Genomic DNA, 24,803 nt, shown 5'->3' with positions numbered 1-24,803 from the left:
TGCGTATTAGTGTAGAATGGAAAACTGTCAACTATTTCATACCATCTACCACCAAATAAAGTGTTTGGATTTATTGGATTCATAGACGTATAAACAGCTCCTATAGGATATATTAAATCATATATGCTCATAACTCTATAAACATATTCTAAAGAACTTATGTCATTAAATACCATTTGGAATGTATCTCCCGGATGAAATGTTGCATTTGTTCCACTTTTATAATGTAATGTTAGTTCAATAGAATTATCCAAGAAAAATTCAAAATATATCTGGTTGAAGACTCTAACAAATTCAAATGGAGTTGCTGGTTCACCATTTATAATTTTGTTGTAAATGTCATTGTATCTGGTTTCGAAATTTCTTTGTTAGTTCTGCATCCACATAAGTTTTATCTGCTTTCTTATCTAACATTGTTGGTAGTTCATGTGCTTCAAAGTTTCTGGCATGACTTTCAATGTTCCTGCAACTCTTATCTAAATTGTTAAGAGTATCTTTTACGCTTGTACTTGGATTTTCTAATGGTGCACTTGAACCAAGGTCAAAGTTCAATATTATGTCGTCTGCTCTAACAGTAGTGAAGGATTTATGTGTATGGTTCTTGTCAGCTTTACTGTCTAATGTAGCTTGAAGTTCATTTATATCGGAGATGTTGTGTTTATGAGATTTCAAAACTTTGTTCATTGCGTCAAGTTCATTTTTGTCCGCTTTACTTTTAATAGCATCTTCAAACGTTATTTTTGACTTAACTCTCAAAGTAAATCTTGGTTCAACTAGTACACCGTTAACATTGAAAGTAGAGGCATAAATTTCACCGGTATAACCAAATGCTTCTGGTGCTTTAGCTACATCATACTGTACAGTACAGCTTATGTCATAACCTTTAGCACGAATGTATTTATATCTTCTTTCATTAACATTTTTTGTCTTCGCTTCATCACTTCGTGTTAAATATCCATGGTAGTCCGTTATAATCTGTTCGTCTGAAGTTATATAATGAACATGGTTCTTGTCCGCTTTACTATTTAATGTAGCTTGAAGTTCATTTATATCGGAGATATTGTGTTTATGAGATTTCAAAACTTTGTTCATTGCGTCAAGTTCATTTTTGTCCGCTTTACTATTTAATGTAGCTTGAAGTTCATTTATATCGGAGATATTGTGTTTATGTTCTTTATCTGCTTTTTCGGCTAATTTCTCTTCTATCTCATTTATTTCAAGTTCATGCCTACCACCACCTCCCGAAGAAGTATTTTTCTTCAGCTCTTGAAGAACATCCACTTCGCCATCTTTGGTGTCAATAATGAGACTTTGTGTTAAAACCTTTCCTGTCTTAATGGATGTTTGTAAAACTTCTTCTTCACCGTGTTGGGGGTCATGGTCGTCATCATATCTTGTGAAATCAGAGATGTTGTCATACATTAAGCATATCTGTCTCAAAAGTTCTGCTATTTGAAACTGGAACGAAAGATATACAGAACTTTCATCATCTCCTAAAGTCAAGTCTGCTTTCTTAAGTATTTCTTGAATGTATGCAATGAGAACAGAGTACCTTGGAAAATATTCGAACAATATTTCATTAGCTGTTGGTTTTGATGGTTCTTCTGGAGTTTCTGTTGTTTCAGTTCCTTCTGTAGGTTCTGTTGGAGTTTTTGCATCTCTTGACTTCAATGCTCTTGCTCTCAAAGACCTAAATGTTAGAGCACCAGGTTTTACAAAGGACTTTATAAATGCTTTAATAGTTCCTGGTAAGTTATTGTTAGCATTAAGTAAGTTCCTTATGCTTCCATCATGTACGTCCATAGCACTATGTAAAAAATCTATACTTTTCTTGTAGTCAGCAATAGACTGACTGTGATTTTTTAAAGATTTGTCAATACCTTTAAGCCAATCTTCATGCATGTCTGATACTGAGCCAAGAATATCATTTGCTTCCTTTAGTGTATTTTGTGCTTGTCGTAAAGTATCCAATCCGTACGTGCATTGTTTGCTATACGTCTTACAGTATCTATTTGACTCCTTGTTTCTTGCATCCAACCAGATAAAGTTTTAATAGTATCCGAACCATTTGAAATGAAGTTCAAAGCATTTTTAACGTCATTTAAAACTTCTTCACCAAGTACTGCCCATATCTTTCCGATTTGGTATTGAAGAACTCCATATGAAGCAGCTGTTAAACCAGTATTTATAAGGTCCCATATCCATGATTTAGCAGTTTTTCCATCCTTTCCATCCTTTCCATCCAAACCGTTTTCGCCTTGAGGTCCTTGTATTCCTTGTATTCCTTGTATTCCTTGTATTCCTTGTGGTCCTTGAGGTCCTTGAGGTCCGGTGTCACCCTTCTCTCCTTTCAGTTCATCTTTATGTTCGTTATAATATTCTAATGTCATAAGGTGTACATCATTACTGCTACCAGCAACGCCAAGAATTTGTTTCTCATTCATGACTAAATTCTTTAAGCATTTAATGTTGTCGTCAAATCGAAAGCTCTTTAACAATTCAATGAGAACATTTAATACTTTCACTAATGAGGCATCTACTGTAGAATTTATATATTGCACCGTTCCATCATTTATAATAGGAACTTTGCTTGTTGTAATGAATGGGTCATAAGTGTTAAAAGTATCGAAATCAATGACTTTTTTAGTTTTTCCATCGTCAATGACTAAATCATTGCCTTCAATGGTTAAAGTTGAGTTTTCGTTTACTAGTTCATGGGCTCTTCTTGCTTCATTTGTTTCATACGCATATGCAGCAATAGTCATATTTTAATGAGAATAAAATGTTGTTCTATTTGCAAAGTACAGACCCAAACGAATACGGAATAGTAAAGCTACAAACAAACTTAGGTCTACAGAATGAAGCACTTGCTTTCAGAGTTGTTGACTTCAATACTATCGCAACTTTTGTCATAACAGATGAAACAGATTTCATGGAGTTTGAAATAGATGGAAAGAAGCACGAAATAAGATTTCACAATAATGTAGAATATAAGATGGAAACATTAGCTGGAGTGTTAAATGCTCTCATAAATACTACAATAAACAAGGATAACGAAGAAAACTTAATGAATGTTAAACTTATTGCAGGAGTTTTGAAGTTCAGTTATGCAAAGGAGTTTAAGATAACACGAATGAGTCATAGAGTTCAACTTCTTTTAGGAGCATACCATATGACATTTCCTTTGAAAAGTGTTGACAAAACGATTGAGATGAAATCTGTTCCATACGTATGTTATGGTAATTGTTTATACATTGAGTCTAAAATAGCTAATGTCACAGGTATTTCAGGAGTTAATAGTAAAGGTTCAGTAGAATATAAATCTTTCTGTTATGCAGTCAATTCAATGTTCATTCCAAACGTTCCTGTCATAGCAACTCATTTAGGTAAATGGATTCGCATTAGTCCTCATAATTTGAAAGACATGCAATTCAGACTTGTTGACTTTCAAGGAGAGCCTGTAGAACTGAAGGCACCAGTGCGAATGACTGTTGAAGTTGACTTTTTAGAAAATATTAAATGCAACAGCTTACAAGAGAACTCAGAGCTAAAAATATAAAGTATGAATGTTATGTATTAGGTCATGAACTTTGGTTGTTGCTGTTTGATGAAACAAATGAGTTAGTTATGTCAGTCAAGAGAACAGAAAAAGGCGTCAAAGGCGCCGAGCGCAAAGCGCTATATTGTGTTAGTGAAAACTGCACCAAGTCAATAAGATTAGGTTTGCATTATGAAGATGAGTTCGATACTGTTGAAGAAGTTTTGGATAGATATTACAAATTGCTTTAATTTACTAAAACATATTTCAAGCAAAGTTTATATTCTGTTGAAAGTTTTGTATACTCGTTCGAATATTTATACTTAAACTCAACTCCTGTAGTTCCTGGTGTTTCAATGATGCGGATGTTACCTATTTTCATGAATAGTGGAGTTTGACCACAGCATTCGATTTCAGGGTCGAGATAGTCAATGACACATTGTTTCCCTGTTATTCGTGAGATAACATTTTCAAGGTCCTCCTTTGTTAGAATTATTTGGTTCTTGCTTATAAGATTTGTCAAAAGCTTCTTATCGTCTTTGAGTAAAATTGTTTGGTATAACTGAAGAAGGTAATGGTCTACGTTATCTGAAGGATTTGTTTGAACATTTATGTAAGGATTGTCGTTGGCTTCTCTTGAAAGAATTTGGTCCAGTGGTGGATACTCTAACTTAACATCTGATGTAGCGTTTGCACTTGAAGCTGAGTTTAAATTCACGGATTTCAGCTCTGGTTCTGGTTCTTTCAAACACTCTGAACTATAGTTCTTTATGACAATATTGTTTGTCGTTCGTGAGTCAACATTTGATGTTGGTTCAATTGGAACATTAACGGCACCAGCTAAGATGGATTTGCTTCTCATTTCATATAGAATAAAAACCTTTTATATGTATGAAATGAACAATACACTCGACAAGGGTTTGAATGTAAAGCTAACGAATGAAAATATTGTTGAATTCACTGAGACAGGTGTTGTGTATAAAGATGTAGAACTACTGAACAAAAGAGCTAAGGGAAGAAGCAGGAACATGAACAAAGGGTGGAAGCCTATAAAAATTTATGTCAACGATGGCTCAGGAGGTTCAAACATAAAGTATGCAGAAAGTTATAGAGTTTATGCTCTCAAAGGTGAAAAGCCTTCATTTAAGAACAGCTATTCTAACACATATCCTCAAAAGTTAACAGATGGAGAAGTGGATGATATGAATGACAGCAAAAATATTAACAGAAATGGCGACAGAGATGCATGGAATTTGTTTACCATCAGTCAATTGAAGGTTAAACTTTAAAACAATGTTGGTCGTTCCCATGGAATATTTTTGACTTTAATGGTATTAGTCATGATATGAATCTCAAGGTATGAACGAGGAGAGATGAGAGACTTATATGCTTCCCAAATTTCTTCAAAAGGTAATGTTATACCTGACTGTTTCCAAATGAGTTCAATATCATAGCGTGAGAAACCTTGAAAGATAACGAAGTCAGTTATGAGACGTTTTATGTTTAAAGCTAAAAACCTCCATGTTTGCATAAGTATTGCTACAGTTAAATGGTAATGTCTGACTTTAGTAATGATATTAGCTAATGGTGAGTCAGGCTTTGACACTAAACCTTTTCCGGCGAAGTCGTCGCAAACTAACAAAGTATTTGAAGGATATTTTTTGAAGGGGTATTTTGAAAGTTTTGATAGAATGTAGTTTGTCAGTCGTTTCATATCGTAAACTCCTGAGTATTGACGTAAGTGGTGTTTGTCAATAATTCTTTCCATCTCCTCAGAAGTCTTTTGCATTCCTGACTGTATAAATTCAACGATGGCATAATATTTTCTCTTACGTCGAATGTAACGTTGAAGAAATTCAATGAGTTCACTGTCTGGAACTTTAACGACAGAGGCTTGAACTTTTGACATAAATGTTTTCGCTGTTGAGTCCATAGAGTCTGAAGTTGCTGATATAATGATTTGGTCATAGTAAGAGTCGTTTCCTAAACGCTCTGTTATGAGTATATGACGAATTAAATTAAATGTCTTACCTGAACCCATCTTTCCACAATAGAAATACACACCATTTGAACAGAATTCATAATCTTTGCTGAAAGGAAGAATAAGAGAAGAGTTAAGTTTGTCTGTAGTTTCATTCATGTCTTCATCTACGTCATGTATTAAATGCTTCATTTTATCTCCATTAAAAATGCAAGTCAGAAATATTCAGAACATAGCACCGAGTCTAACTGACAAGAGTATAAAGATATACTATGAACACGTTATGATGAAACCAACCAAAATTCAAGAAAGTCAGTATACTTATGAATATCCAAGGCACTGGGTAGAGTATGTAGGAGGTGAGAAAGCTATTGAAATCAGACAGGTTCGAAGTATTCCAGCAGGAAGAACAATATTATTGAAGAACTTTAATGTTTTGAGATATAATGATGAAACAAAGAAGCAAGATAGTTTTCCTGTTGCTGTGTATGTGAACCTAGACACAGGAGATGACATGAAAGTTTTTAACACAAAGCTTCAAATGGTAGTGAGAGAACAACTTATAGCAGAAGGACACCCATTACCTTCAGAAGTTAGCATAGTATATAATTTTGAAACAAACTCAATAGATTTTAAAGTCATCTCTGCAAAGAAGTCAGGTTTTACATTTAATGAAGCAGATGTATATTCGAATGAAAACTTCAAAGCTATTGCATGGTTAGATAATGACGATTGCTTTAAGAAAATATTTAAATACAGTGACTCAACGATGTCAATAGATGACCTTCGTGGAATGTTACCATCGACGTTTACAGTTGAAGGTTCAGCAGGATTGCTTACAAGATTGTCAATTGGTGGTATTTGGTCTCGTGAGAACATTGTTATAAAATCCAGTATAAGTGAATTTGCTGAAGAATCTTTATTATGTCTTTCAAACTACATGTATTCGCCACCGAAGCATTATAGTATAACAAACTTTGTCAGTAAGTTTAACATAAGACTTGTCGAACCTTCTTCAATGAAAGATGTTGTGCTACCTAAAGATGGAAAGGATGGACTCATTATTGAGATGATTTTAATTGCATATTAAATGAGCTTGTTCTTGAAGGTCATTCATGATGAAATAACTGTTGTAGAAGATGTTAGCAATTGTTCAGACATTTTGAAGCGAATAGATGATATAAGAAATAAGTTAGATAGACCGCAAAGCGGTGAGGACGAAGCCCGTGAGAACGCTTATGTTTCATTGACTTTCTCCAGTAAAGAGAACTTTTATGAGATAATATTGAAGAGAGATGATTTTAATATGGTGTAAATGGTAGCTTGGGCAGCTTTAGGCGCAATGGGAACAAAAGCATTAGCATTTGGAGCAAAAGCACTTGGAGCTTATGACGCAGTAAATAAAATGAGTGGAGGAAGGGTTTCAAAGACATTAGATGCAAATAAAGGAAAGATTGGAGGCTGGGTTGCAAAGAAGTTAAGATTAAATAAAATAGGGCTCATAAATAAAGCATCCAATTTGGTTGCGACTGAGTCAGAAAATGCTTTAGGAAAGGACGATGAGTTTGCAAAACATGCAAAAGACTTTAATGACCAGATGAAAGGTGAAACAATGCATTTAAATAGAGTCGATGGAACTAAAGAAAATGTTTCTTCTCCACCAGTAGTTCTTCCGTATGGTCCCTATGGAATGTATGGAAACCCTTACGAAAGACCATTTGACCCATTGACTGGTGGAAGTAACTGGTATCATTACGGCCGAAGAAGAAAGATAGTCAAGTTGGAGACAGACGTGAAGAAAGCAACTAAAAAGAAACCAAGGAAGAGAGTTATAAAGCAATGAATTCAACAGACCCAAAGGGTCAGAGCCGCAAAGCGGCTAGGGTGAAAAAAGAGGTGAAAAAAGAGGTGAGATTTCACCACTTCACCTAAATTTATTTTTGTGCTATGTTTTCATACGTGTGAGGGTGGTGATATCATTTATTTTTATATAAATGACAGAACAAAAATATAACATTTCTACTCAGCAGGAATGAGACCCTTACTGACTATGTATTCGTTTAATGCTTGATGAAAACAATGGTACATATTATCGTATGGGTATACACAACGTCTGTTTCCATCGTCGTCGTATATGTAGAGCTCAAATCCAGTCCAACCTTCTTTTGTACAATATGTAGCTTTATTTAAGTATGCATTTATGTAGATAAGGCAATTTTCTTCATCGCTCCAGAAATAATTTTTGTTCTTTGTTGAAATAGTTTTCGTTCCTCTGCGACCATAAGGAATGTATGCAATGAACTTTGCGTCATAAGGGATTGTAATATATTCAGGGTTTCTTTCATCGTCAATGGGTCTGTCTTTGTTAAAATGCATGTTTCTCAGTTTTACTTGAGTTTTGAATAGTTCACGGAAACGTTCTGGGAAAGAGTCATAGTAAATGTAGTCGGACATGTCTTTGTAATGAAATAAAAAATTTAAAAAAAATAAAAATAAGGTTATTTTTATTTAGTGAGGACGGTAGTGAAGTCGTTAGTGAAGTCGTTAGTGAAGTCATTAGTGAAATCATTTATGTGTCAGACGGTTTTGTAAATATTTAAGGTTAAGTTGGTTTTATGGTTGTGTTGTAAAATATACGTTACCGGTTTCGTAAAGTGTCAAAACCGCTAAGTGGTGTACGGAGGCGCGCAGTGCCACAGTACACGACTTAGGGATACTAACTGTGAGAAACCTTGAAAGATAACAAAGTCAGTTATGAGACGTTTTATGTTTAAAGCTAAAAACCTCCATGTTTGCATAAGTATTGCTACAGTTAAATGGTAATGTCTGACTTTAGTTATGATGTTAGCTAATGGTGAGTCTGGTTTTGACACTAAACCTTTTCCGGCGAAGTCGTCACAAACTAATAAAGTGTTTGATGGATATTTTTTGAAGGGGTATTTTGAAAGTTTTGACAGAATGTAGTTTGTAAGTCGTTTCATATCGTATACTCCTGAGTATTGACGTAAGTGGTGTTTGTCAATAATTCTTTCCATCTCCTCAGAAGTCTTTTGCATTCCTGACTGTATAAATTCAACGATGGCATAATATTTCCTCTTACGTCGAATGTAACGTTGAAGAAATTCAATGAGTTCACTGTCTGGAACTTTAACGACAGAGGCTTGAACTTTTGACATAAATGTTTTCGCTGTTGAGTCCATAGAGTCTGAAGTTGCTGATATAATGATTTGGTCATAGTAAGAGTCGTTTCCTAAACGCTCTGTTATGAGTATATGACGAATTAAATTAAATGTCTTACCTGAACCCATCTTTCCACAATAGAAATACACACCATTTGAACAGAACTCATAGTCCTTACTGAAAGGAAGAATGAGAGAACTGTTGAGCTTTTCACTGCTTTCATTCATGTCTTCATCTACGTCATGTATTAAATGCTTCATTTTATCTCCATTAAAAATGCAAGTCAGAAATATTCAGAACATAGCACCGAGTCTAACTGACAAGAGTATAAAGATATACTATGAACATGTTATGATGAAACCAACCAAAATTCAAGAAAGTCAGTATACTTATGAATATCCAAGACACTGGGTAGAGTATGTAGGAGGTGAGAAAGCTATTGAAATCAGACAGGTTCGAAGTATTCCAGCAGGAAGAACAATATTATTGAAGAACTTTAATGTTTTGAGATATAATGATGAAACAAAGAAGCAAGATAGTTTCCCTGTTGCTGTGTATGTGAACTTAGATACAGGAGATGACATGAAAGTTTTTAATACAAAGCTTCAAACGGTAGTGAGAGAACAACTGACTGCGGAAGGGCATCCATTACCTTCAGAAGTTACCATAGCATATAATTTTGAAACAAACTCAATAGATTTTAAAGTCGTCTCTGCAAAGAAGTCAGGTTTTACATTTAATGAAGCAGATGTATATTCGAATGAAAACTTCAAAGCTATTGCATGGTTAGATAATGACGATTGCTTTAAGAAAATATTTAAATACAGTGACTCAACGATGTCAATAGATGACCTTCGTGGAATGTTACCATCGACGTTTACAGTAAAAGGTTCAGCAGGATTGCTTACAAGATTGTCAATTGGTGGTATTTGGTCTCGTGAGAACATTGTTATAAAATCCAGTATAAGTGAATTTGCTGAAGAATCTATATTATGTCTTTCAAACTACATGTATTCGCCGCCGAAGCATTATAGTATAACAAACTTTGTCAGTAAGTTTAACATAAGACTTGTCGAACCTTCTTCAATGAAAGATGTTGTGCTACCCAAAGACGGAAAGGATGGACTCATTATTGAGATGATTTTAATAGCATATTAAATGAGCTTGTTCTTGAAGGTCATTCATGATGAAATAACTGTTGTAGAAGATGTTAGCAATTGTTCAGACATTTTGAAGCGTATAGATGATATAAGAAAGAAGTTAGATAGACCGCAAAGCGGTGAGGGCGAAGCCCGTGAGAACGCTTATGTTTCATTGACTTTCTCCAGTAACGAGAACTTTTATGAGATAATATTGAAGAGAGATGATTTTAATATGGTGTAAATGGTAGCTTGGGCAGCTTTAGGCGCAATGGGAACAAAAGCATTAGCATTTGGAGCAAAAGCACATGGAGCTTATGACGCAGTAAATAAAATGAGTGGAGGAAGGGTTTCGAAGACATTAGATGCAAATAAAGGAAATATTGGAGGCTGGGTTGCAAAGAAGTTAAGATTAAATAAAATAGGGCTCATAAATAAAGCATCCAATTTAGTTGCGACTGAGTCAGAAAATGCTTTAGGAAAGGACGATGAGTTTGCAAAACACGCAAAAGACTTTAATGACCAGATGAAAGGTGAAACAATGCATTTAAATAGAGTCGATGGAACTAAAGAAAATGTTTCTTCTCCACCAGTAGTTCTTCCGTATGGTCCCTATGGAATGTATGGAAACCCTTACGAAAGACCATTTGACCCATTGACTGGTGGAAGTAACTGGTATCATTACGGCCGAAGAAGAAAGACAGTCAAGTTGGAGACAGACGTGAAGAAAGCAACTAAAAAGAAACCAAGGAAGAGAGTTATAAAGCAATGAATTCAAGAGGGTAGAAATGAGGTTAGAAATCGGGTTAGATCTAACCATCTACCCTAAATTTATTTTTGGTGTAAATTCACAAGGTTAGTTATCGGGTTAGATATCGGGTTAGATTTCACCACTTCACCTAAATTTATTTTTGCGCTATGTTTTCATACGTGTGAGGGTGGTGATATCATTAATTTTTAAGTTTATTTTTAAGTTTATTTTTATATAAATGACGAAAACTATTGAGATAACAAACTACAACGGTCATGAGTTCAAGAATTTGTTCTTCGTTCCTCGTGAAAATACATTCTATCAGATACGAGGGAGAAAGGGTAAAGTTAGTTTGAGCGTTTATGACTACAAGCATAATGGAAAGTTTATACAAGCATATGATACAAACGGTAAGCGTGTTTCATTAGCTTTGTCAAAACTTACTAACATTTATTTTGACAGTGATTTTGACCTATATGAAGAAGAAAGTGAGTCAGAAGATTATGAGCTGTTATGTGAAGCACAGCAATGGGAGGAGTTGCAATACTTTTGTAAGTGAGAACGTTTATTTTTACATTAGTGAGGTGAAGTGGTTGGCGGCTTTGTAAATATTTAAGGTTAAGTTAGTGTTGTCGTTTGTGTTGTAAAATATACGTTAACGGTTTCGTAAAGTGTCAAATTCACATATAATGGGTAAGGAGGCGCGCAGTGCCTCCGTACCCATGATATGTATACTAACTTCGAGCGCAGTTACTGTACAACTTGGCGAGTTTCGCCTGTGCGTCCATCTTGCATCAATGGATAAGTAACCACTGAAGGACTTTCTCGACAGCATTAGGGAAATACTTTTAAGTCTTCTAATCTTATCGTCACAAAATCTCTGTTGTCTCATGACACCACTCTTCACAGGGGGCTTAGTTCCACAAAGAGAAAGAAAGCGAGCACCTTTTGTATATGGCATTCCGGTCATTATGCAAGCACTAAGCATCTGTCGCGCTGAGAGTCGACGACGTTCGTGGAGTAAAATGTTATGTATTGCCTTTGTTTTCCGTTTTGGGTGAACAATATGGCCCATACAACAACAAAAAAATGAAATCCCGCCAAAAGTGAAAATTGAATAAAAAGTAATAATTAATAAATATATACTATATCATTAGATGAATATTTTGGAATAACATTTTTAAATAGAGGTTTTTCAATGGATAACGGTTCAATCAAAAATTTGACCCCATTTTAGAATCTACATTAAAAATGGAACATTTCTGTCGTTTCAAAATTCCAAAATAACGTTTCTATTCCTCTCAAAAGTAAAAATAAACTTTATTGGGGAAAAAATATTTTTATTTTCCAAAAAAAAAATGAAAACCTTAAATGCAAATCTAATTTTGATGCTTTTGTTTGTGATTTTTTGGATTTCGAAAAAAATTTGAAAATTCAGACAAGTTACCATTAACACTAATACGTTTCAGCGAGTCGGTCCCATCAGAGAAATTTTCATAAATCGGCGATATAATTTATTATTTCAGCAAAATATTCTCAGATCCAACTAGAATAAGGTCAAATTATACAAATTTAGCAAAGGCTAGTTATCCTACCTATTCAATTAACTTTAATTTTAAATAATTCAAGACAATTCTCAAAATTACCTTAATAATCGCGTTCTCTTCGCAAAATGACGATTCCTCATTCACTACCAGCATAACTGAGGGCTTGTGCTCACAGAATAATACAGATAATTTACTTATTAATGCAAAATTTAGTACCAAAAGGTAATCATAGAAGATACAAAAAAAGTTTCTTTATTTTGATTGCTGATTTTATTTCTTCTAAAATTTACCAAATCTAAAAAATCCAAAATTGAATGCTATTGAATTTCATGTTTATGTAACATATACTATTTATTATATAAGGAATAAAAATTTTATAGTTTTAATCAAAAATAAAGGTGTACTAAATGCATACAAAACAAGGTATTTTTTACTCATCCAAAATATGTTAACAGTGCTATTTATATAATCAATATCCGAATTTCGAAATCATTTTGATGAAATCTTTATTTTAAAATTGAGTTGACTGTTAAAATCACCCGAGAAGAGGGATTATCTCAATGAAAAGTACATAAAATAGCAAACGCACAAGATGGCACTATGCAGCTTTATATTGTTATACAGGATGAACATATAAAATGTTTGGAAAACACTTACTTCGTTCTACAAATGTGTATCTCTTTATATCAAAGATTCTTCTCAAATTATTGAGAGACTTCTCTCAAAAAAAGGGAAATTTGATAACTAAAAAAAATTATGGCATAACCTCTCGTTTTGCATAGATATATATTTACATGGTCACAGAGCTTATTTTCATTGTCAAAACTTAAAAATTTTTAGTTAACTCTTTTAAAAACATTTAAGCTCTCAATTTCCCAATTTGTTACTTTATTTAAGAATCTCGGCCATTATTTTAATAAATCCAAGCTAATCAATATGCTGGGTGTATCTCGTATTGACTTAAATGATTCAGATCAGGGAATTGTTAGTGTTCTAAATACGCTTTCAGATATCTTTCAAATTCAACTTTTCAGTGATATATCAACATATTTTCTAACCAACAAACCTAAAAATCTTTCAAGAGGACCCAGTTCAAATTCTTTTAATGAAAAGAAAGAAGCAGAAAATCTATCTCCAGATCCAATAAAGAAGTATTTTGGTAAGATTTACAGTATAATTGAAAGCGCGTCAAGCAACAATGACCAAGATACATTGAAATCTTTTGTCAGTCACAAATTTGTCGATGTTACTTATAAAAATTGCAATATTTTACAATATTCTGCTTTGGTTGGCTCAAAAAATACATTTATGAAACTTATTGAAGCTGGAGTTCCAATTACTCCTGTTCCGAATTCAAATTATTCTGTTTTACATCTTTTTTGTTATAGCGGATGTGTCGATGGTATTAGGTACTTATTGGTCAATCACAAGTCTGATATAAATGCAAAAGATTCCGAAGGTTACACTCCATTACACGTAGCGGCCATCCGAAATAAACCAGAAGCATGTGAAGAGTTACTATCTTATTCAAAAATTAAAAAGAGTGTCAAAAATAATGACAGAAAAACTCCATTCATGCTTGCAGTAGAAAGAAATAGTGAGGATGCTATCAAAGTACTTAGAAAACACCAGTGTAAATAAATCATTTATATATTATTTTTTCAACAATAAAGTTTTTTTTTCAACAAAACAACCAAGACCATAATCTTTTTATGATCAAATAACATTAACAAATTGACAAGATTTGTAATATTGATTCGCATCTAATCAATTCTAATGCACAAATAAAAAATATAGTATTATCTTCAAGAATTCAAGAAAAGCAATGGATAAATTATACATAATAGTCAAATATTAGTTTGTCTATCACTTCAAAAACTTAAATTTGAAAATAAAAGTGTGAAAATTGGAATTGTCCTTAATGAATTTATATGTGAACACAAATTGCATTATGTTCTCATTGTCTTTCTTCAAATACCGTAATAATGCATGTCTAAAGGATTTTGGAAATATGATGTACGATTATTTTCAACTTAATTGAGAACTTTACAAAGCACTGAAAAAAAAAGATGTCTAAGCAGATGCCTTTGCTTGCAGAATTGTCTAATTGCCTTTCTGCATATACAGAGTCATTAGAAAGAATATTAAAATGCATTGAACATGCATGCGATGTTAACCATAAAAAGCACGATTCACCTGTTATTCTCCAAGTTCAAGATTTATTATCAATTGATGCTGAATTAAAGCGTCATCTCCTTAGAATGGACGAATGGAGTGAAAGACGGCAAAAGATTGAGGAATTAGAAAAAACATTATCAACATTATCAATGCGCGTTAATGATTTTGCAAAGAATCTTTCTGCTGCTCAGACATCTCTTCAAGGATGCCTTGCTACTGCACAGAAAATCCAGCGTAGTGTCCAGCATCAAGAGTTACCAACAGTTAGTGACATTTTGATGTCTGCAAAGAATATTTCAAAGGCTGCATCTGGTGCTCCAGCACATCGTGGTGAATTCCCTTGGATGCCACAGTACAATGTAATGAATCAAGCTACAATTTTCAAAGATTCACTTCAACTTGAAGCCCCAACAATCACAACAGAATCAACCAACGTAGAAAAGCTTAAACTTAATAGATCTTTAGGTGAAGATGAATCAGATTAAGCAAAATAATCAAATTCAATTTACTTCAGCCAAAATGATTACGAATTTATTGCAAAATTCTTGTAATATACTTAGAACTCAAATTTATTATATTATTATTGTTTCTAATCAGTAAATCTGATATTTTATTATTGAATTAAGTTAAATGTTTAATTTAGTATGCTTTTTGCAGCATCAAGGACTTCATGTGACTCTGTAACTATGAAATGGCCGAGATTTTGGTAATTTCTATATTCAAGATTTTGTTTATCTTTGAGTTCTGATAAGATAAGCTTAATATGATCAACTGATATTTTAGGATCGTCATCACTGAATAAAAGATTGATTGGGCAGTTAACTTTACGGACATTTTCCCAATTGATTGCTTCAGTATAAAATCTTCTTCTTTCAGGACGTTTAATCGATGTTGGAGCAACAAGTACAACACCTTTCAGTTTTGGATTCTCAAATAGAAAATCACCCAATAATTTCAACGTAAAGAATCCACCAAGAGAGTGTCCAATAACGAACAACTCTTCATATTCATTATTTAATAAAATCTCATTGAAGCAATCTTTCCATACAGGATATTCAGGATCATCAGAATTTGGATATGATGGAGTAACAACTTCAGTAGTCTCATTTGCTAACAGGTTCTTAAGCCATTGAATCCAACATGAATTTGCAGAACCAGTTACGCCATGTGAAATTATGATCAATCTTTTTGGCATTTGCAGTAAAATAAATGACAGAAATGTAATGAAAACATTGTGGAAAAACATTTTTAGGACACTATTCATAAATATCACAATGCTTTCAAGTTGAGAGTCTAATTTGACTATCAATACTGACAGAACTGTAGCAATGTTGATGTGTTTCTGTATAAGATAAACATCTTTATTTTTTTAATAAACGAAAAAAAATATTTCCTGGTTATTCTTGAAGGAAAAAAATCTAAAATCTTTTCAATGTCTTCAAGAACCCTTCAGTCTCCAATACGGGAGAAATTGAAACTGGAGGAGCCTATTTATGGAGACAAGCACGCGTTAGGTTCAATTCTTAAGATTAAACTGAAGAATTTCATGGCTTTTGATAAAATAACGGTATGCCCTGGTCCAGGAACAAACTTGATTCTTGGTACCAATGGAAGTGGAAAGTCATCAATTATTGCAGCAATTGGTATTTGCTTTGGTGCTTCGCCAGCAATGATTAATAATTCATCGAAACTTTCAAATTTCATTAGAGCCGGATGTGAAACAGCAAAGATTCGGATAATTCTTAAAGCAGATCCACTTATAACTATACTTTGCACTTTAGAAAAATCAGCTACAAAACCAACATGGAGATATCGTCAGAAAAAGCAAACATTCAAAGAGCTTTCACCAGTAGACCTACAAAAATTAATGGAAACATTGAAAATTCATGTTGATAATATTTGCATGTATTTACCTCAAGAAAGAGTGAAAGAATTTGCTGCATTAAAGCCAAAAGAGCTCTTAGATACTACACTGACTATTATCAGTCCGGATCTTGCAGCTGAAAAGCTAAAAATTCAAAAATCAATGGATGATGTATCGAAAAAACGAGAAGCTTTAGCAGATCTTGAAGAAAACTACAACAGATACAAAACAATAGTTGAACAGAAGTCGAATGATGTCAGTAGACTTGATAAAAGAGAAAAAACAGAACAACAAATTCAAGAAGTCGAATTTCGCATAAAAATGGTCAATGCTGAAGAAACTCAGATCCAATATCATGCTCTAAAGAAAACTCTTCGTGAAAATCAAGTTGTTATCCAAGATTTGGAAAATACGAAAAAAGATTTGTGTAAACAGTTGGAAACTTGCAAAACTAATCTCCAAATTGTTTCTGATTATAAAACAGTTGCTGAGAGAGAATTTAAAAACATGCAATCCAAAGTTATTGATTATCAAAATTATTTCACAAACATGACAGGCAAAAAACGCGAAGCCGCAAACAAACTAAGGGTTTCTCAAGAAATGTTAGCTCAAAAGTCCGAAAACATGAAGCAAATCAGCGATAACATTAAAAAAATCCAAGATGAAGCAATTCCTGAAGAAGAAAAGCGATTATTGGCCGAACGAGCCAAAGAACTTAAAGAAAAACTTCATTCATATAAAACAGCTCTAACGGAGAAGAAACAATTGATAGAAGAAGAAATGAAAGTTATTAAAGAATGTAACAATGAAATTTCTAACATAAAATCAAAGCTTTCGCAACTAAAGAACCAGAAGAATCAAATTATTGATAAGATTATAGAGAAACATCACAGAGAAGACATAAAAACTTTATGTGATTTTATATCTCAAAATAAAACCCATTTTAAGGGCGAAGTCTATGGACCGGCAATATCAGAAATCAATTTTCCTGATCCTTACTACGCAAAATACTTTTTTGACGCTGTTGATCCAAATTTTCAATTTGCATTCATTTGCGAACACCCAGATGACCAAGATGAATTAATGGCTTTTTGCAAGCAATACAAATTATCACAAATTACGCTTGTAAGAGTTACAGAAGATAAGCGTCCTCCATTTAATCGATCACCTGAATTCGCAAGGCTCGGATTTAATCATTGGCTATCAGAAGTATATGACGCGCCTGATCTAGTTAAGAAATTTTTCAATGTTTTGGGTTGGCTCGACAGAAATCCTTGCTCAGATCAAGAAATATCATGCGAACCGCAAGATCTTTTCCATTTGGGTGTCCGCAGATACTTTATTCAAGGTTATGTCTATCGAATCTACAGTTCAAGATATCATCAAGGTGCTATTAGCACATTTATCAAAGCTGTTAAACCTTCGTATCTTTGGACTGGGGTGAATTCGTCTAGTGCTATTAATAGCCAGTTGCTGCGGGCAAATATCGAAAAATGTGAAGAAAGAAAACAAATTGCAGAAAATCAGAAGAAAGATCTAGATCGAGAACTGAATACATTGAACGACGAATGCGGAAAAATACAATCGGAACTTCAATCCATTGTTTCTCGTTTGAATACAGCAAGAAATTCAAAAGAAAAGCTTAAAAAGGCCCAAGAAACTATCGAACGATTGCAAAATGAACTTGAAGATATTATGGAGAAACCGAGAATGTACAAGGACAAACTTAAAAAGTTAAATGATGCTTTAGCTGATCAATTAATGAAATTATATGAAGTTTTACGCCAAATGAAAGACCAAATCTTTCATATCGACAAGAGAACAGCAGAACTAGAAAAATTAGAAGCCCAAAAAGACGATCTCGAGAGAAGATATCGCGAAAGTGTTTTAAAGTACCAACAAGCGAACAACCAATACACCAATGACTGCCAGAAGTACATGCAATTAAAGGAGATTATCAAAGAACTCAGACAAGAAAGAAAAGTTTCTTTTACTCAAGAACAAAGAGAGAACATAAACAACCTTCCTAGTGATTTAGAGCAGCTTCTTTCGATGAGGAGTGAACTTAAGACAAGATTGTCCGCAATACAATCGATAAGACCCGAAATCAGACAAGAATACGAAGATGCAAAGAAAAAGTTGGACGCAGCCGATACAGAAAAGAGTACTTTGGTTGGTAAAATCGAGATTTTGGCCGCAAAGAACCTCGAAAACCAACAAATTTGGCAAAGATCTGCAAATGACATTTTGAAACCGCTTGGAGCCACTTTTAAGAAGATGATGACGGAATGTGGCTTCAATGGAAACGTAAGATTATCTGCAGAACGCGAGAAAATGGACATGAGTTTCCAAATTGATTTAATGGTTTCATTTAAGAAAGATACCGAAATGACAGCATTGAGTTCAACAAGGCAAAGTGGTGGAGAGAAGAGTGTTGCAACTCTTTTATATCTACTGGCTTTGCAGAGTTGTACTCCATTTCCATTTCGAGTTATTGATGAAATCAACCAAGGAATGGACGAAGAAAATGAAGTGGCCACATTCACACACGCAATGAACTGCGCAATGGGACAAGGAAATGACACTCAGTATTTCTTAGTTTCTCCTAAATTGCATGAAAATCTACATATCCCTGAAGAAGTAACTGTTCTTCTTGTATTGAGCGGACCATGGATTCAAGAAAAACTCGATAAACCAGTTTTATTGAGAAGATATTCTGAAAAAGAATAATTTTTATATAGATATACTTTTTTTGTTATGAATAAATATTAGAGGTAATATAAAAATCATTTTACTACTGAGCGCCTAATGAAAGTTATTATATAATCAGATATGATGATTAAATCCATTGGTGTTAAATACGCCCTTACGCATCATGTATATTTATTTTTCCTCAAAGCCTCAAAGCTCACCAATATAACAAACTTATACCTTGATTTTTCACCTGACGAAATGTTTATTTCTCTTGAAGATATAGACAATATTTCAAATTCGCATTCATATAGGCTTCCCAAGTGATATTTAACATTCATAAATATATGTATTTTTTGGGAGATTTCAATCTGTAATTTCAGTTAATCAATTATGAATACAGTATGGTGAGGAGACACTCTTCCACATATATCATTTTCATTTATATATTTATGGGAGATTTCAAATCATTATTCAAAATTACAAATCAATTCTCTGATTTATAAATGGAAGGTTGTATTTGATAAGGATTGCTCAAATATAAAATCAATTGGTATAGACACCGTTAAAAGAGAAGTTCACACAAACAATTGATGAAACTAAGTATGTTTAAAGATAGAAAAGCATTTGTCGTATACCCTTTGCAAGTGATAGATGATTTAATAATAATTTATCAAAGAATTGATCCAATCTAAACATAAAATCTTGGATTTTGCAAGAGCTATTTCAGAAATTGAATGCTTCTTTTTCTCTTTTCATCACTGGCATTCTCGGAAGTTTCTAGTGATGAAAAAGAATATATTCCAGTAAATGCAAATACTGGTGATAGTAGATTAGCTCTTTATACATGTTATGGGAGTGAATTTAATAGATTTTCAGATTATTCACAACAAGTTTTTAAAAGAATAAACGGAACAGTCATATTTTCAGCTTCTAGTCAATTGCCTGCAGAATTACAACAATATACGTTAAATAAAATTCCTTATACTTTTCAGAGCATTGATAGAATATTAGCATTTGAAAATGAAGCTCAAAAACAATTCCATATGCAGAATATTGGCGAAAATTACGGATTACCAGGCCAAGATATAAATGTTACTACAGTTTGGAGAGATGGAAATGAAGGTAAGGATGTTTTGGTCACATTGATCGGTAATGGATGTTACATGATGCATAACGATATAATTCGTCGATTTTCATCAAATAATTCAAAATCTTTAATAGAAGGATGTTACAAATCAATAAAATTGGAATATTGCAACGAAGCAGTTCCAGCGAATGAATCAGTTGATAAAGATACCCATCTCGTTGGTTTAATTGTCGGATCTTACAATTCACAGTGCGGAAGAGGAATTGCACCTCTGGCATCATTTGCATGTGTTAACTATAGCTCATCTATTAATAATCAAGACAAATTATTATTAATTTCAAAAATGAATTTTAATGAGTCGAATATCAAACTAAACACATTAATAAGAAGATGCAGATATTCTAAGACAGATAACTATCCGAAATGTCCACAAGAAACCACTTCAGATGACCTTTTAAATTCAATGGAAAATTATTTTGAAAAATCTCGAAATAATCTAGGTTTAATATACGTATTACCTGCTGGTGATAATGGAAATATAGGTGGAGATACCGGATTTACGTTTATGCAACAGTCAAGATTTGGAATAATCGTAGGAGCGACAACAAACAGAGGAACAAGAGCATATTATTCCAACAGAGGCTGTTCATTATTTGTGAACGCTCCTTCAGGCGGATTTCACTGGAAACTTGATGATAATTTTAATATTCCTTATTTATCATCAGCAAAAGGCAGAACATCGTCATGCAACAATAAAGTGGCCGGAACATCGGCGTCCGCTGCTATTGTATCAGGTGCATTAGCTCTAATACTCTCAAAAAGACCGGATTTGTCTTGGAGAGATATTCAATACATAACCGCTTTGACAAGTGTCAGAAATGATCCGTTTTTTCAGAGTTGGCAGAAAAACGCAGCTGGAATTTGGTATTCCCACTTCTACGGGTTCGGAAGAATCAATGTAGGCCGTGCTTTCGAGTTAGCAAACAATTGGCAGAAAATTGAAAAAGAAATCAACAAAACCGTTTTTTGTCAGAAAAATATCACTTTTGAAAGTTGTTTTACTGAACCTATTGATTGTTATATTGATTTCGAATCATCTATAAGCTGTTCCGAAGCCGTGATTCTTGAGTTTTCCATATCCGAAGACATTTTTGGTCAAATGATCATAAAAATTGAATCTCCATTAGGAACGGAAGCAGAAGTCAAAACTCTTAGCTCCCATTTCGTCGAATCCATCGGAATGGAGAGAAGATTCCTCTGCAGAAACTTCTTCGGAGAAAATCCAAATGGTGCCTGGAAAATTTCTTTTTCTGTTTCAGGCTGTCAACCAAAAACAATCATTTCAAAAGTGACACTTCAAATTTTTGGAACCGAAAATCCATTAAATTCGAGTTTAGTTCTAAACCAGAACTCCATTGATCCATTCGACAGAAACAACTGGCCAACGAATGTTGATTACATTGAGTTTGATTCCGTTCCTTCCGTTATTACATGCCTCAAAAAGTTCGATATCAAATTGAAATATTATCCACAAATAGAAGGTTTAAATTGTTTGGTTTTATTAATTGAAAAAGTGACAAATCGTCAGATTGCACTTTTATCGTCTCATGTTCAAGAAGAGATCGAAAATATCCAGATTCCTTGTATCTTTTCTGATGATGCTGAATTGGAAATCGCCATCGAAGTTCCATCCGCAAATTTATTGGTTTCAAAACCAATAAAAATTTATCGTTCTTCACTTCAAAACAAAATTTTGAGGCCAAAGAAGTATCAGTTGTATAAAACGAGTCCTGATTCACTTACTAAAGTTTCTGTTAGATGGCAAAATGGCTTTGACAGAGTTCCTCCTTCTGAACATGACCAGATGGCATATATTTCGTTGTTTGACTATCAGTTGAAGACAACAAAAATGACTTTTTATGTTGAAAATACTGGTAATTTTTCATTTTATTTGCCAAAAGGATTTACATGTCATCAATGCTTGTTATCTGTTAGTCCTGTTTATAATACGTTGCCTGAGAGATGCAGAAGTCTTGTTCAACCAATAAAGATAATAATGAATGATGAAAATACAAATCCAGACTTTGATTTCAGTTCGGATGAAAGCTGTTATTTGTATAACGCAGAAAAAATTATAAATGAAGATGACGGAAGAATTCTTTTCTTCGGATCGTTTATTTTCATTGTTTCTGCATCATTTATACTCTATATAATATCATTGTTTAGAGAAATGATGCATTCAAGGCGTTCTTAATATAGATTTTGTTTGTTTGTAATGTATAAATAATATTGTAATATATTTTTACTTCATTTATTTGTTTCTCATAATTATATAAATTATATCTTTCAATGAATCTGGAAAATACGTTCTTCATAATAGTTCATTTAGTTGAAATTGAAACTTTGTTCTTCATAATTTAGAGTACCCGAAATAAGTTGTAGACAACGGAATAAGCTGTAGACATCTTTATACAGAGGGTTTGAATATCGACTTTTGCGAGTATGGCATGTATTATGGCACTTTATGTTGTTTATAATCATTTGGCATTAACAAATCCCCTCGTCTACAACTTATTTCGGGTACTCTATTTTAGAGCTTGTATCTTGAAACTTAAAGAACTATCCGATATAGAGAGAACAGTATCATTTTCATAAGAATATCTAAGCACTAACAAAAGGAAAGAGTAAAATTATTGTAATACGAAGTATTTTTGTTCTTAGATTCATTAATTTGTTAATTATTTTTGTTTTTTCCAATAGGTTTGAGCTCATATTAATGATTTAAACTCTTAAAGTCATATAAAACAGGAAATATAATATGTTTAGTCGAAATAAAAAAAATACATTTTATAAATATTATTCTGCAAGCATTGTTGGGTTCAATTTTTCGAGAACAATTCCTTCAAGTTGTACAATTTGCTTTACAGCGCACGGCATCATCAAATAAACTGAAATTACGTAAAAAAGAATTTCCAAAACAGGAGTAAGGTGAAAAATAGTTTCAATGAACGGAGCGAATGTTGTCAGTGTTACAGCAACAACAGCGAAATGTATATACTTCTTGTAATATAAGAAAGGAAGGATATCTAAGTGGAATTTTTGAATTTTTTCACGAACTTCGGGTTCTATTGTTTTGATATGCTCTTTGAACTTATCAACTTCAACAGAGAAGCCTTTAGCTTCCATGTAGAACGTAATAACGATGATTGGACATAATCCCAAAATAATTTTGTTCAAAAACGTGCCTGATTCAGATAAAAATGAGCAGGCAATAAGTATCATCCATAGTGGATGCCATTTAGCCTTGACATCTATCACTGGATAGCCAGAGATATAAAGATAAGCAAATTCGAAAATAAAAGCAATGTGAATGTACTTAAACAGTGAGTAGTATAGACGACTTTCCTCTCTGGGAGCATTAATTTCGATTAATGAAATCAAACAATAGAATGTATCTACTAAAATTAAGAAAAGAGAAAGCCATGTAAAATATTTGTAAACAGTATGATTATCTCTGTATATTTCATTGAATTTTGATGTGAATTCTAGTCTAGCAACAATTGTAAATCCGAATTCGATAAATGTAAGAATTGTTATCCAGATAAGTGGCCTTTCGATTAAATATTTGACCTTAGGAGGTTCTGTAAATACATATTTGTCGCAGTCGAGTAGATAAAAATCATAAGAACGCAGAGCTGGAAACTGAAATCTGCCTTTTCCATCAGCTAAGAGATTTAATTTAAACGAAATATGCCTATATTTTGGAATTTGTTTGCAACTAAAGTTCGAAATTGTTTCTTCGCCCATCACTTGTTCTGTAAAAGATTTATTCGCCATTAAAAATAAGTAATTTCCCTTAGGTTCTACATCCCTAATAGATATATAGTTTGTTCTAAGCGAAATTGATGATCCAAACTTCGCGATATTACCTGCTGAAGATGCGAAATTTAAAAACAAAAACATTTTAAAAGATGATTGTTTTAACGATCATACTTTAAAACTATATATCAATTGTTGTATTTTAATGAGTTTCAAGAGCTGATATTTAAAAATTTAAAAAATTCTCAAGATAATAAAGCCTGAATACTGATATATTTTAAAGACTAAATAACACCCAATGCAGTGTGCACATAGAGCTTGAAATTAATCGAAATATTTTATAATTATTGATGATTATTTTATTGCTTTCGACTTTACTTTTGTTATCATGCCATTTCATATTTATGGGCTTCATCAATTCAGTATCTACCGGAATATTTTGTAAGAGGTATTAAATACAATATTCCTTATAATAATAGGTAGATAAAGACATATTTACCTCTTACAAAACTTTTATCCGATGATTATCATGTCCAAGAGGTCAAAAAGCGAAGCCCATTTCAAATTTCCTGTTTTAGCAGGAATATGGAATTAAATCAGGATATTCATATATTTACAGATCAATTATGAATAATGAATTAGAAAGGTTCATCTAACTCACGAGGAAATTGGAAAACTCGTGAATTCTCATGGTGCGAATCTCAACGAAAAAGATGATTATGGGAAAAAAAAACTACTCTACATTATGGAACTATAAAAACGAAATATTGGAACTCCTTTCATTCATGGTGCAAATGTCAATGAAAAAATTAAAAATGAAGAAGCCATACTTCATCATATAGCAGTTATAAATAGTAAAGAAACTTCTGAACTTTTTAACTCGTATTTTTCAATTAGCAATGAAAAAGATAAAGATGGAAAAACCACTCTTCACTATGCAGCAGAATATAATACAAAAGAAACTGCAAAACTTCTTAGTTTGCATGGTACAAAAGTACTCGATGTTCCTATATAAGATGCTTCTC

At 33.1% G+C, this 24,803-nt stretch overlaps 13 protein-coding genes and 2 pseudogenes across 15 annotated transcripts, besides 2 other annotated features; 8 read left to right on the top strand and 7 right to left on the bottom strand.

Moving 5' to 3' along the window:
* Nucleotides 1–10,678: part of a mobile genetic element that runs on past the window's edge.
* On the bottom strand, nt 2,329–2,765 carry TVAGG3_0028900 (annotated as a pseudogene). The gene has a single exon. A coding segment is annotated over exon 1 (437 nt).
* TVAGG3_0028890 (uncharacterized protein) lies at nt 3,786–4,400 on the bottom strand (the record flags this gene model as incomplete). Its single annotated transcript, XM_051220363.1, has 1 exon — nt 3,786–4,400. One exon carries the CDS (start codon nt 4,398–4,400, stop codon nt 3,786–3,788), a length of 615 nt encoding a protein of 204 aa, XP_051105349.1.
* Nucleotides 4,824–5,711, bottom strand: TVAGG3_0028880 (protein of unknown function, DUF4106 family; the record flags this gene model as incomplete). The annotated part of the gene is made up of 1 exon (XM_051220362.1): nt 4,824–5,711. One exon carries the CDS (start codon nt 5,709–5,711, stop codon nt 4,824–4,826), a length of 888 nt encoding a protein of 295 aa, XP_051105348.1.
* Nucleotides 5,728–6,606, top strand: TVAGG3_0028870 (annotated as a pseudogene). The gene has a single exon. A coding segment is annotated over exon 1 (879 nt).
* Nucleotides 6,835–7,362, top strand: TVAGG3_0028860 (uncharacterized protein; the record flags this gene model as incomplete). The annotated part of the gene is made up of 1 exon (XM_001329884.2): nt 6,835–7,362. The coding sequence occupies one exon, from the start codon at nt 6,835–6,837 to the stop codon at nt 7,360–7,362; it is 528 nt and encodes a 175-aa protein (XP_001329919.2).
* On the bottom strand, nt 7,539–7,973 carry TVAGG3_0028850 (uncharacterized protein; the record flags this gene model as incomplete). Its single annotated transcript, XM_051220361.1, has 1 exon — nt 7,539–7,973. The coding sequence occupies one exon, from the start codon at nt 7,971–7,973 to the stop codon at nt 7,539–7,541; it is 435 nt and encodes a 144-aa protein (XP_051105347.1).
* On the top strand, nt 8,976–9,857 carry TVAGG3_0028840 (uncharacterized protein; the record flags this gene model as incomplete). The annotated part of the gene is made up of 1 exon (XM_051220360.1): nt 8,976–9,857. The coding sequence occupies one exon, from the start codon at nt 8,976–8,978 to the stop codon at nt 9,855–9,857; it is 882 nt and encodes a 293-aa protein (XP_051105346.1).
* Nucleotides 10,586–10,678: a terminal%2Cinverted (terminal inverted repeat of Maverick-2 transposon ID:TVAGG3_0028830).
* Nucleotides 10,679–10,827: 149 nt separating this feature from the next.
* On the top strand, nt 10,828–11,148 carry TVAGG3_0028820 (uncharacterized protein; the record flags this gene model as incomplete). Its single annotated transcript, XM_001582016.1, has 1 exon — nt 10,828–11,148. One exon carries the CDS (start codon nt 10,828–10,830, stop codon nt 11,146–11,148), a length of 321 nt encoding a protein of 106 aa, XP_001582066.1.
* Nucleotides 11,149–11,244: 96 nt separating this feature from the next.
* On the bottom strand, nt 11,245–11,664 carry TVAGG3_0028810 (MULE transposase domain-containing protein; the record flags this gene model as incomplete). Its single annotated transcript, XM_001582017.1, has 1 exon — nt 11,245–11,664. One exon carries the CDS (start codon nt 11,662–11,664, stop codon nt 11,245–11,247), a length of 420 nt encoding a protein of 139 aa, XP_001582067.1.
* A 1,128-nt stretch (nt 11,665–12,792) lies between these two features.
* On the top strand, nt 12,793–13,790 carry TVAGG3_0028800 (Ankyrin repeat family; the record flags this gene model as incomplete). The annotated part of the gene is made up of 1 exon (XM_001582018.1): nt 13,073–13,777. The coding sequence occupies one exon, from the start codon at nt 13,073–13,075 to the stop codon at nt 13,775–13,777; it is 705 nt and encodes a 234-aa protein (XP_001582068.1).
* Nucleotides 13,791–14,195: 405 nt separating this feature from the next.
* Nucleotides 14,196–14,878, top strand: TVAGG3_0028790 (vitamin-D-receptor interacting Mediator subunit 4 family; the record flags this gene model as incomplete). Its single annotated transcript, XM_001582019.1, has 1 exon — nt 14,206–14,799. One exon carries the CDS (start codon nt 14,206–14,208, stop codon nt 14,797–14,799), a length of 594 nt encoding a protein of 197 aa, XP_001582069.1.
* Nucleotides 14,879–14,946: 68 nt separating this feature from the next.
* TVAGG3_0028780 (esterase of the alpha beta hydrolase fold) lies at nt 14,947–15,511 on the bottom strand (the record flags this gene model as incomplete). Its single annotated transcript, XM_001582020.1, has 1 exon — nt 14,949–15,509. The coding sequence occupies one exon, from the start codon at nt 15,507–15,509 to the stop codon at nt 14,949–14,951; it is 561 nt and encodes a 186-aa protein (XP_001582070.1).
* A 235-nt stretch (nt 15,512–15,746) lies between these two features.
* On the top strand, nt 15,747–18,908 carry TVAGG3_0028770 (structural maintenance of chromosomes protein 5 family; the record flags this gene model as incomplete). The annotated part of the gene is made up of 1 exon (XM_001582021.1): nt 15,747–18,908. The coding sequence occupies one exon, from the start codon at nt 15,747–15,749 to the stop codon at nt 18,906–18,908; it is 3,162 nt and encodes a 1,053-aa protein (XP_001582071.1).
* Nucleotides 18,909–19,606: 698 nt separating this feature from the next.
* Nucleotides 19,607–22,213, top strand: TVAGG3_0028760 (proprotein convertase subtilisin/kexin-related family; the record flags this gene model as incomplete). Its single annotated transcript, XM_001582022.1, has 1 exon — nt 19,607–22,213. One exon carries the CDS (start codon nt 19,607–19,609, stop codon nt 22,211–22,213), a length of 2,607 nt encoding a protein of 868 aa, XP_001582072.1.
* Nucleotides 22,214–22,779: 566 nt separating this feature from the next.
* TVAGG3_0028750 (uncharacterized protein) lies at nt 22,780–23,917 on the bottom strand (the record flags this gene model as incomplete). Its single annotated transcript, XM_001582023.2, has 1 exon — nt 22,816–23,241. The coding sequence occupies one exon, from the start codon at nt 23,239–23,241 to the stop codon at nt 22,816–22,818; it is 426 nt and encodes a 141-aa protein (XP_001582073.1).
* Between the last annotated feature and the right edge of the window lie 886 nt (nt 23,918–24,803).

Source organism: Trichomonas vaginalis, chromosome IV (assembly GCF_026262505.1).
Source record: "Trichomonas vaginalis G3 chromosome IV, whole genome shotgun sequence".
Taxonomy (NCBI): domain Eukaryota; phylum Parabasalia; order Trichomonadida; family Trichomonadidae; genus Trichomonas; species Trichomonas vaginalis.
The sequence above is the reverse complement of the archived record's forward strand: the minus strand, read 5'-3'. Positions and strand labels throughout refer to the sequence as shown.